At 43.2% G+C, this 12,740-nt stretch overlaps 1 protein-coding gene across 1 annotated transcript in view; it reads right to left on the bottom strand.

The window, feature by feature from the left end:
• The window catches only part of ITPR1 (inositol 1,4,5-trisphosphate receptor type 1), a 163,617-nt gene that overhangs the window by 137,912 nt on the left and 12,965 nt on the right, over positions 1-12,740 (bottom strand). The window contains exon 3 of the mRNA XM_084293035.1: positions 10,651-10,721. Within this exon, the coding sequence (XP_084149161.1) occupies positions 10,651-10,721 (71 nt within the window). The remainder of the gene's footprint in view (positions 1-10,650; positions 10,722-12,740) is intronic.

Below are 12,740 nucleotides of genomic sequence, written 5' to 3'. Positions count from 1 at the left end.
GAGGAAGGCATTGAACTGGGATAACGCTGTCAGCCTTCCCCTTCTGAGGTCCATTTGCTGCTCTGTGTGAATGGGAAGCAGGCACTGAAGCTACCGCCCCACAGATTAGTTAACCCAAAGCGAAGAAGCTTTAAGTACACAGCTGATAGCATATGGGAAGCACTACATATTTGGAATTAAAACGTGTAAATCATTTTTGAAGGATCTTCCCCCCGTTGTCATTCCTCATGACCAAGGCCATCTGCCTGACAAGGAGTAGGAGGGTATAAATTCGCAGCTTATTTTAACACTTGTCAATAATAATGAAGAGTTGTCTTTAAGATCTATATTGCCTTCAGATTTATCCTCCAGTCCTTAAGAGGCTTGCTCATAGCGTGCTGGTATTCCTATTCAGCCAGTAAGCACTTTGCAGCAGGGAAAGATTAATCTGGTACGGATGGCTCAGCACCGAGCACACGCAGTCACCATCCCGCTTCCGCAGCCAAATGCTCCTACAGCACCCACCAAAGATGCAATTTTTGTTTCCCAGAAAAATTTGCTGATATTGTCCTGCAGCCCAGTACTTCAAGTTCTTATCAGCTTTCTCGCGTCACTCTGTTCTCATCACACAGCATGGGGATAAAATAACTTGCTTTTTAATCAATATCTAAAATGCACTTCTGAAAGGCAGAAGCCAACACAATCCCACCAGCAGGCTTACAAATCTATTTGCTCCAAAATGCACTTCTGCTTAATACTGGAGTTGAGACATGAAAAGTAAAGGCAGCCAGATGCCTTTGACAGGAGCATCTACTTAAATGAACAGAAGAAGGCTGTCGTTGAGTCTGCTCTGTGTGTGCTGAACCCATTCTTGACCAGCAACACGACAAAACCACTATTCTGTTCTTCGACCCTTCTCTGAAACCTTTGGTGCTGATTAATACAAACCTACATGCAGGACTGATGGGAGCATTCAGAGCAATGCTGCAGTTTCTGCTTTTTTAAGTTGTGTTTAAATAAAAAATAGCAATGAACCAAAAATCCAACTGAATCCTCTCTCCGGCCACATTTTGTGTCCCAGACTGTTCAGGCTGTAACAATTCACTCCAGAGTTTTGCAGGGAGGGGAGTAAACATTTCCTCTTTGCACATAGATCCTGGTTACGTTCTAATAATACTGAGATTTATTCTTGTTTCTTTGAAAGTAAAAACCCAGCCTGATGGCATAGCGAGCAGTCACGGCCTGGAATCCCTAACACAAACAGCTCTTTTTGTACTGAGCCCCCAGCCCGGTCCCAGAGGCTGGCGGGCCATCCGAAAGCCTGCCTCTTTGGGACGGCTGCGCTTAACTGGTGCTGCCTGGAGATCATGTGCTGCCCCGCAGGGGGAGGAGGGAAGGATTTTTGTAGATACAGCTAGGAATTTTTCCTTTTCAGGATGGCTGCTCCCTCATCCAGCTCTCACTTCCTCATGCCTACGAGCTCTGTGCTTATTTTTTCACTTGTACGATTTTTAACCTCAACAAATAGATGGGCCGACGTTCAGTAAATGCAAGGTCTAAGTGCTACCAGATTGCTTTTGCATAACAAAGCTTTTTGTACCCCTAATAAAATCTGAACCAGAAATAATTTCTTCCAGAGAAGCTGGGAGAGAAATCTGACTGAAAGCTATAGAAAGATTCCTCAACTCAAAAGCAAGGAGTTATGTTTTCACTGAACTTCTGTATACTGTGTAATCAAAACAGATGATAATTGCCAACAGGAGAACTCGGCACCAATTATTTTCACAAATGAGGTACGAAGGAAGTGTCAGTCCTAACATAAATATCTCTTCCTTGGCTGAATAATAAGTTGCTCATTAGAGGAAGATTTTCTAAGAAGGCTACATTCGGTGTCAGTCAATCTGTAGTGGCTATTCCAGCATTTGAAATGCTCTCAGGAGACCTGACAACCTAAACGCTTTGACTTTCCCAGCAAGGTAACAGGATTTGGTGAGAGCTTGCCTAGCGCAGCCTTCTCCGTTCTGCATGTCACAGAAGCAAAACCACGAGGAACTACGAGACAACTCTTCCATGCAAGTGCCAGCGTGCACAAGATGAAAAACATTCTGCTGAAGCAAACTCTGGTGCAGGTGTCACCAAAGCTTTGTGCTTCTACATATCCAGTGAAGTCCCAAAGTTCCATCTCAGGGAATTTGCTGTGCAAATTTTTGGCTAATTATGGTCACTTTTAACCTTAACTGAAGGCACTGTCACAAAAGGTGGCCGTCAATAATTTATTCTGGCTGACAGGAATAACAAAAGCTAATACCAAGCAGTAAGCATCACTCAGAGGAACCTCCTCGTCTAGATCATCTCCCCATGCAGTTGGTATCTCTCAAGCAACAAGCTGAGGGAACGCTGCCCACTGTAGCACTCTCTGTTACCAGCGCCTAATAAAATCCCACTCAAGGTTAGGTCAGCGAGCCTCAAATAAAAGCTCTCTCGAATGAAGCATTACGAACTGGTGACAGTATTTTCCATACCAGACCTTACAGCCAGCCTGTCTCTCTTCCCTGTACATTTCTCAACACTCCAGACAAGCGGTGAGAAGCTGCCTGAAGATGTCCAGTACGTAATACCGGGGAGACTGCTGCTCTCCCAGCACATACGCAGTGCTTTCCACTAACTTCAAACTGCTGACTTTACCCAATCTGCTTCAGTGTTTGCATCCTTCTCTACGAAGCAGACTCCTTCATCTGCAGAATACTCGGGCTCTGCTAATCCCAAGCGTGGCAGTATCTCTGCAGGTTATCAGGAGGTCCTCTGGCAGCAGTGTATGTACTGCCAGTACTGCTGAGAGCCAGACCACTCCTCCCAGCTTACAGAGCAGACTGAACGCTTTTAAAAGGAGCAGAGCAGGGTATGCTGAGCACACAGAAGAGCGCAATGGTTGAGGTACCCTAAATTTTAAGCAAGCCACAAATTTTAATAACTTTGCTATATTAACAGATATGTACCAATGTCACCCCACCCCCACGATTCATCAAGGCATTTCGCTCCCTTGGGCTCTTGTGACTAAGTATAATATTTCATTAAATATCCTGTTCATACTGGCTTATGTACTAGGGAACACACTAATTTTAGAAAACTGATTAGCTAGTTCTTTCTAACCGAATGTTATTGTAGCTAAGGTCAGATTTTGCACTGAAACTATGGCAACAAAGCCACAGTATTCCTTTGTCTGCAAGGTTGGGGCTAGGTTTATTAACAGTAGTGTTCTACTTAATAGCTAAGCACTGCTTTTTGGCAATCCCTCCCTTGATCCTACCTGAAATACCCTGAACTTTCCACAGGGGAAAAAGCTCAGACCTGTGAAAGATGTTGAGAAAAAGGCTGAATATTTAAACCAGGACTTGGCTTATTTCTTCATTTTCAGTGCACGGTCACTGCCTCAGCCCGTTTCCCCATCTTCCTGCATGCCTCATCAGGAGAGGTTGCTGCCCACAAGTTCAGATGGGCAAGTGAAGCACACAGATCACAGAACTTCACACCAGGACTTCAACAAGATCCCCCCTCTTCTTCTGTAGTACCTGAGCCAACAGATTGTGTTTTTCGTGCACTGTTCCAGTTATGCATATTAACGGCCACTTTATATTTCAAAGGGGCTTTGCTCTGCCTTCATCTAGACGCAAAGCACCCAAGATGAAAGCACTTGAAACCCAGAAGTTGGCAGACAGCTGTTTGAGCGCAGTGCTCTAGGAACAGAGCAGCATGCAAACTTAACCCAGCCAATCTCATGGCCTGTGCCCTGGCTCCCAAGCAGACCTTTTTCCTCTCCGTGTTCAGAACCTACATTTTTTTTTTTTATGCCAAGTTACAAAGATTCATGTAATCCACACAGGCCTTTTCTCCACGATGGTCTTGGTACCCCATCGTTGGGATGCAGCAAAACCACGCTAAACCATCTGTTTTTAAGCAGTAATTATTTAGCCAATCATTTATTCATGGTTTCAGCAAAGCACTTAACAGCATGGGGGTGGAATGTCTTTAGGATGTGCTGCTGTTTCAGCACAGTAGCCCCCAAAGGGGATACAAACTTGTCTTGCTTAATAGGTCGATGAGGAACAGCACTGTGATACACGTGGCAAATGAAGTGGGAGCAGCCTGCTGATTCCCTCTGCGTGACACTTACCTTCCTGCATAAACAAACACACGCAGCTGCCCTTTGATTCCTGCACCCAATCCCTACTCTCAAAGCAAAGCAAGCTGCTGCTGCACGTTTAAATAAATCACGGGACACAACAGCTACACCAGCCAGCTCATAACATCTATTCTCCTGCTGTGCTCGTAAAGAAGAGCTCCACTTCCTTCTCTCTGCTTGCTAACATAGCAGACCATAGAAGCATTCTAGATGAGGCTGGTGAAGACAAAATCTGAGGTTAAAAGGGTTTGGAAAGGAGGTGTTCCCAACATATGGTTCAATATGGTAAATATATTTAGTGTTCACAAAGTATTCATGGTCTGAATTTTTGGGTAGACCTGTGGGGTGCCAGGAGTTGGACTTGATGATCCTTATGGGTCCCTTCCAACTCGGGATGTTCCACGATCCTGTGTCACGCTGAAGTCTCCCTGGGCAAGGAGAGGGAGCACTGCACGTTGCCTGCCACCTCTCCTGGGAAGAGAGGAAGGAAGCTTGGGTGTGTTCATGCAAGAGGTGCATCAACTCTTGATTAGGATTCCTTTTGCAGAATTTTCCAAGCCTCTGCAGATATAAAGCACGTTTGTATGAAAATACAACACTTCTGACTTCGGTTTTTGAAAGATCTAAATGCCACCGTGACAATTGCCTGTAACATCTGCTTGTCTGTAGGATGCAGTGGGCTAAAGCTTCACTTTTTAGAGACAGTGCTCAGGATTTCTTGATCATATAAAGGGCATCGAATTCAAATGCACACTAGCAGTTGGCAGTTTTCTAGTACAGTTATATAAATGCTTAAGAGTCATGCTAAAAGATTCCTCATCGAGGCAGTGAAAATGTACTTCGGATACTTAACCGTATCAAACTTCTGCGAGACAGAGATTCTACCCACAGGGAATAACCAATGCTTTAGTTATAAATAAAGAAATTACAGGCAAAACTTTAGACTTCAATGTTTTCTTATTTTTCTCTTCCATCATGGTAACATTGAAGTTTCTTTTGATTTCCCACTAAATCACAACAGTGCCCTTTATGAAAAGGGGCTAAGCATCATCGATTCTTTTATGGCGTTTGCCCCGCTGGAAAAACAGGAGTGAAACAAGTGGGTGCTTACTGCTGTTGCCCCACTTTGTAGTTTTGATATTCACCAAGTGCATTTATGTGTGATTTGGACATCTGAGAAGTCACAAATCTATTGCAGCCTATTTATTTCTCTTCAAGACCACCAGGCTAAGATTTCAGCTTCGCATTCAAGCACTCTCAAACATCCTGCCTTGAATGAAAAAGGAATGCTGCAATTTCATCTGTTCATATGCTGTTATCAGAGTGAAAAGGCCATATTTAGACATCACTTGTTTCTTGAAGTAGTCTAGGCATAAGAATAATTAATATACCCAAACATTTCAAGTCCCATGTAAGAGAAAAAGGAGCCAAAGCTTGGCCACGCAGCCCAGGCCCAACACCCCTCCGTTCATCACCGTCACTCCTGGCAGGTGCCCTCCACCTGCACGACACCCACGCTAACTCATCTAATACATGCAGGAAGTCATCCAGTCCAGACTACTTCACATCAAAGTTTAAAAAGCAATCCAAGACGATATAATTGCTTTCTGAGCAAATCTGGAGAGGTAAGCATCGGTATATGGAGAGCAAGAGGATTTTAGGCTGGGCACAGCGCGAATACAAGAGGAATCTATCAAAAAGCATCGGTGTGTGTACATGTACTAAAGCTTCTCTGCAGTGCCCAGCCTCAGGTCATTTCTTCCACTGAAGACGAAGCTGCAGTTCAAAGGCTCAGCCCCTCAGTGCCAGCCCCAACAATGCCAGAGGAGCACAGCCCAGCGCTTCCTGACAGCAACACGCACGAGGAGCATACGGTATGGATTAGGATCAAAAGAACAAACAGAAACGAACTACTCATCTTCTGCTTCGCCATGAGGGTATTTTAAGTCTAAGAGATATGGGTTCGTTCCTTGAACATCTTGCCAAAAAAAGAGTGTTGCCCAGCAACTACTAAAACAGTGCTCTGGGAGGAGGGAGCTGCCGGCCAGATTAACCCGGTAAGCGCCCGGTCTCCCTGCCTTTCAGGCAGCTATTGCTGCAGCTTCTGGATCCCTGGCAGACAAATCTGCATCCCAAATAAAGAGCTGTAAGGAATTTCCTGAGCCGGCTGTCAGACAGGCTGTTTCGGTGTAGCACGAGCGTCTAGCGTGGAGCAAACACACTTGGCTTAGCGCGCTGCTACGTCCCGCTCCAGCACGGGCGCAAATCAAACCCCTGCACAGCACACCCAGGTTAACACAGCTCCTGCGGCTAAAGCAGGTACCAGCCCTGGGCTCTGCCTCAGCTTTGCCACTATTGCTAGGTCTGACTTCTTCGGTTTGCAAAGAAAGCAGCAAGCATCTCCCTGCGTTGAAGTCCGCCTCATTCCTAATGAACCAGAGCGGTGCTTTCGGCCTCGCCAAAGGGCCAGCTGCAGTTTGTACTTGCCACATACGAGAACATCCTTCTGATATGCACGGGTTTACTCAGACACACAGTCATACTCACATGCAGCAATCAGATTCCAGCTTTACAAAACACATAAAATGTCCGTTTTTTTTTTTGTTGTTGTTCAAAGTGGTTCAGACAACCAAGGAACTGTCACACTTTCTTTTTTTAGAGACTTCCACAACCAGGATTTTTTCCAGGAATCTCATCTGTACACAGTATATTCGGACAAGCTAAATACTTTCCCGAGAATTTTCATATGAACATTTTAAAAAAGAAACACCTAAATGAATGTAACTCTGAAGTCTTAATGTTTTACACAGTAGTTTTAGAGGGTTTCTGAGTTAGTTGGAGCCGAAAAAATGAAGGGCCAGAGAAACGCTACTTAGAAAAAAGCAAAACCAGAACAAACCACACCATTATTTCAAGTGGTCCAGAAAGACAAAATAAAAAAATCCACTGAAATCTCAGACCATAATTTACTGTCCAACCTCAAACCACTAACTTTGGGTGCTATTTACTTCTGGTGGGGACGAGGAAAAAGGAAGTGGAAAAAAAAAATCAGCCTCAACACTTTCAAGTGTTTATATTAACATTTTAAAGACCTAAAGGCACTATAGCATTTAATATGTGAAATAACTACAGGCCAGTGGTCATTGTAATTTGAATGGGCTGGACTAACAGCTTTCTTTGGAGTTCTACAGACCTACTACTACTACTTCCAAGCTCTGGCACTTCAGTTCTTTCCATCTATCATGCCCTTTTTTTTTTTTTTTTAAAAACCTTTTTAACTTCTTCTTATTTGTACTTTGCACCCCAAGTCTCACCTGAACTCTACCCCACCTTCCTCTCAGCCTCCTCTTGCATTTCTTCCCTCTCAGTGCTCCAACACCACCAGATTAATGTCAGACTATTTTTTCCACAACTTTATCAACAAAACAAGCCCTCGTGTCCTTAAAATACCTCTGTACGCTTTCCTCCGAGCAGACTGAAAGTGGTAGAGACTGCTCTATCGCTCCCATCTCCGACTCCAGTCGTGCTGCTGCAAATCCTTCTGTTCAGCTCAGCTCATCCAAGCACAACCCAAGTTTTCCTTTGGACGACTTGCAGCTAACATTTTTTAAAGGAGTGACTTACTAACATAAACCAACCCGTTTCAGCAGCGAAGTGCTTGCTGTTAGGAAGAGGCTCCCCAGGCAGGGGCTGTTTGCACGCTGCAGGCAGGTTATCAGAGCCCAGTGACAGCAAGAAGCTCCCAAAGTGTTACTGTCAACTGCCTTGCCTTTGGTGGAGACTCCTCAGGAAGAAGGCTGGTGCACAAATATCACTACTCTGTGCACAGCAACTCTGCTGCATTTCTAGGGCCTGAAGTAGGAAGAAAAGGAAAACCACCAGCCCAGGGCCCTGCTGCTGGCACGAGATGCAACTGATTAGGTGTAGCCTAGGCAACAAGACTTTTTAAAACCTGAAACATCCATGGCTATGAAAAGGCAGGCTGGATTCATTCTGCTGCTGGGTACACACACTTCAGTTTCACACTGAATTTTGTAAGAGTGGTGCATGCATCTCTAAGCAGAAAAGCTTGCTTCTAAATATCTCTTACCACGTGAAGCATGACGATCATATTTACAACAGCTTTACATCTGCCCAAGATCTGTTCAGAGAAGTTCCGAATTATGTTTTTAAAATACTACCTGAAGGGAGACCCCCTACAGGGGCCATGAAGCCACGGTCAGCGTTCCCCCCAGAAGGTGACTTCGGATGTGACCGACCTGCATCTGGACAACTTAATGCACAGTTCATTTGAAGGAGAATTCTCACATAGATATAAACCAGGTTGGAGCATGGAGGCATTTTTCCAGTACTGCGTCTTTTCAAAGCTATAATGTAAGTCACTGACACCTGATTAATTTTGGTCCCGCTCTAATAAGATCTTCAGAAGGTACTTCTCAGTTACGGGGCAGCGTTTCTCACCGATCTGAATTCAAACCAAGATCACACTCCTCAAACTGCAGCCAGAGCAGCTCCCCCACCACATCCCATCAGCTGGGATGGCCAGCATGGGCTGTGAGAAATCACTGAGCAAGCATGGACACCGCTTACACAATTCATTGGATATTATGATGTTTCCACGTGCTGCTGCTGCAAAATCTTGTGCTCTGGTCTGCTGTACCTGTGGCATCGCCCAGAGCAATTAAAGCGAAGTCTCAAGTATAACAGAACTGAATATTGGGACTGGTGAATTACATTCACCAGATGCCCGCTGTTGCTCTGTAACCCAGAAGTAAAGGACGCTGTTTGGATAAATACACCTTAGGGAAGACTGTGTTCCACTTGCAAGGAGGGTATTTTTGGAAGGTGCCATTAAAACACCACGACTGGAGACATGGCTGTAGTTCCTGACACTGCCAGGGACTTCCCAGGCAACACCCCAGGCAAGTATCTGGGTGCCTTTGCTTCATTAAAAAAGGGATATTTTCTGTTTGTGTTGAAGATGGTGAGATAAGTTTCATTATTGTTTCTTCTGAATATTTATTGTGGAAAGCATTTTATCTCAGACCACAGTTAAAAAGCACGCATATAAACAACTGACATGCCTGCTAAAATTTTATGACTTTTGCTGCCATTTACCGTTAAGCATAAACTTCCTCATGAAAGCTTTAGTGAAGTAACTGCAAAGGTTGGAAGATGTTCATACCATTCTTTCTCCGTGTATAAATTTTGACTAATATGAGAACTTTTACAATGTCCAACCACAATGTTTCATGTCAGAAAAATGTTTCTTTGTACTTGCAGTTCCTAAGCTGAGCTAGAAATAATTGTTTTTCTCTCCTTTTTTCCCTGCCTCTTTCTCCTCCACCTCCACCCCCAATCTCTCCTATACCCAGTAGTCTCAGTCAAATCCAGGTTTATTCCTTTATTTGATTTTACTGTTAAGAATTACATGAACTAGAGCACGGATAGGTAATACCATCGTTCTTATTCTGGAGAGCTTAACAGTCAATTCTAAAAGCTTTTCTAGGTTGCTCTGCAATATCTGAATCACCAGCTATCAGTTTTCCAGTAAAATGGGGAAAAACCACTAAGAACTCACAGACTTCAGTAACATTTTTAAAAGTTTAATTACACGAGACATCCTCATGTCATGGGAAAAACACCAAACCAAAGCAACCAAAGAAACAAAACCCAAACAAAGGCAAACAAAAACAGCAGCACAGAAGATACGCAATTTTCAAGGGCAATCTAACCAAATCTGAATAGAATTATGGCAATTCTAGGCCCCTGAGAAAACTGAAGCATAACCAAAGAAACAAGATTCATCCAACAAAGAGATAATTAGGAGCTGCCACATCTGAGAACAGCAATAAAAGGTATACCAAATTTTAAGAATTTTTGGGCTGAGCTATCCTAAAAGACATGACCGAGGGGTGAAAGAAAGAAACCAAGGTTTTTCCAAGCAAAATCCCAATTAGTGCTTCTCTTCCTGTTTAAAGTTTTTCTTAAATTAATCAGACCCAGCCAAACTCCACAAAGCAGGCATTAATTTCTTACACTAAGCATAAGTTTCCTGGGATAAAGAAGGCAAACTCAAGCTTAGCTAACAATGGATGAGACTGAACAACAACAGTTGCAACAAACATTTGCTCCTTTCCATTTTCCTCTTCTCAGAAACAGGTTTGGTACTGGGTAACTAAATGGCACATACGGATAGTAACCAAACCACACTCAGAGAAAAGAAATGAGACTCACAGGGACATCCTGGTTGGACATATCTGAAAACCAGCCTCAGTTTGCACCTGCCCTTCACAAAGCCTTCCTTTAAGTCCCACAGCACAATTCAGACATTCATACATACGTACGTTTTCTTTCCTCGTGAGTCAGCCTTTCTGGAAGAAGGATGCCACTAAAATATTCTATAGGAAGCGAGGTGCTCAAAAGTAGCTTACACAAAATAAAAGGACTTCTTCCATCCAGAAGGGTAAAAAGCTGTCTCGTAAACTTACCTCTGAACTTTTTGGGTGGGTTGTTAAGATCACCTGCTTCTGGCTGTACCACACACCGGTCATCCACAAGGCTGCAAAGAAACAAGAAATAAAGTGAGATTCTTTTCCTTTGTGATTGCTTATATCCTCGCTAGCAAAACCGAAGTGTTTACTTGCAATATTTTATCTGAGTGGCCACTTCAGCAAAAGACATTCCCCAAATGCCAAATCCTTCTAAGAAGCATGCAGCTAATTGTTACTGTTGCCCAGAGCTATGCTCCTGGACAGGCGGGACAATAAATAAGTCATTGCTCCTGTATGCTGCATCTTCTTTATGTCCCCTCCTTGAGGTGCAGACAGAACAGCCCATATTCTAGTTAGGTGAGAGACAGCCGTAAAACAATTATTGCCTCTTGGACAGATTTAAATCATGTTGCAGTTGTGTTCACATTAAAGGACAGAGAACAGGAAAATAAGACAACTGCATCAATTGGACACCAATCCTACGACCCCCTCAAGTACCAAAAAAGGCAGAAATGTCAACTGCCACAATGCAAACTGATTCCCAGGACAGGAGGCATAAATACACCCTCCTGCTTACCAGTCATAACACAAGCAAAGTCATGAGAGCAAACGAACCTCCTTCTGCTTTACCAGAAAGGAAGCAAATTGGAGAGTGAACCCAAGAGATTTCAATAGGAAATGCCGGGACAGAGCTTCTCCTCTGAATACACACTGGCAAAAGACCCTGTGGGTGAATTCAAAGCCCACAGAATAAATAAAGCATTGAAGATGCACTTGTCACCACTGCTCTGCCCTTAGCAAGCTTTGTATCTACATGGAATTGCTCTTTTACCAAACACTATTTCTAAATAGCAAAAAATGCAGTTGTAACCAAATATCTTGTGGGTTCTGAATTGATCTTAAAATTATACAATTGGGCCCCTTAAAACCAATCTGTCAAAGAGGCTTTCTACACAAAAGTAGAAGGTAAAACTCCAAGGTCTTAAAGGGTAGAGATGTCCATTCTCATGCAGAATCAACTTGAGAAGGAGACTGAAACCTAGAATATGAGAGTTGTTCCTTGCAGAGGCTGCTTACATGCAGGGAGCATCTTGAGACAACAATTATGGAAAATCATGAAGTGCATAAAAATTAAGAGATCAGAGACACTACGTGGATCAACAGTTCTGTGCATCTAAAATTTGCATATGCAAACATTCACAGTAAGTTACTTTTTCCCCATGGATTTTCCCCCTATTCAGCATTAAACAAACATGTATGTGCTCCAACAAGAATAATACTAACAACACCTGATCTCACTGGAACACCTGCTTCTAGCAAGCAAATGGCCAAAATTAAAAGCCAAATGGGTTATTCTGATAATCCCCCGCATTGTTAACCTCAGTGCAAATTCTCTCTCTTCTCCTTATGCTAAATAGAAAGTAAGAGGAACTTCCCAACTTACTAAGAAAATAATTTTACAGGGTGTGAAGGCCAGAAGAGGCCATATTGAACACCAATAATCACAGCGATGACAGCACTGAGTTTGGGAAACAGCGAGAGCAAAGTCACAATTAAGCAACAGTCATGTCATACAAATATTAAATAGGAACACTCTTCAAAGAGAGTTACTTGGCTAAAATGACATTAGACTGTATAGTGGTATCTGTTTCTCAACCTTCATTAACCACATGAACAAGTCATTACACATCGTTATGACATAAGACTGTCAGAACTCCACATGGTATAGAGCACAATTACACCAAATCTTTCCTTTGCTTCTTTAATTTTCTCCAGGACAAAGACTAAATTAAATATGGGACAAAGCTAATTTGATTACGGAGGCTTATTAAGATGATAATGCATTTCATGTTTCGCATAGCAATTGGGATTTCTGGCTTAAATTAGGCTCAGAAGATGTGCGGCCATTATATAATACAGTTACCTTAAAACACTGCAAATCAAATCAACAAGGATGCCTTTAATACTAAGGGATATTTAGACCTGCCATCAGAACATCTCATCAAGCCTAAAAAAAATGGATGTGCTCAGGGCCTGCAACGTCTGAAAGGACTACCCATGGTGAAAAATATCTGCTCAGCAATGCC

The sequence above is a fragment of the Netta rufina genome, assembly GCF_964035555.1.
Source record: "Netta rufina genome assembly, chromosome: 10".
Lineage (NCBI taxonomy): Eukaryota > Metazoa > Chordata > Aves > Anseriformes > Anatidae > Netta > Netta rufina.
Note: the sequence above shows the minus strand (reverse complement) of the source record. Positions and strands in the feature narration are given on the sequence as shown.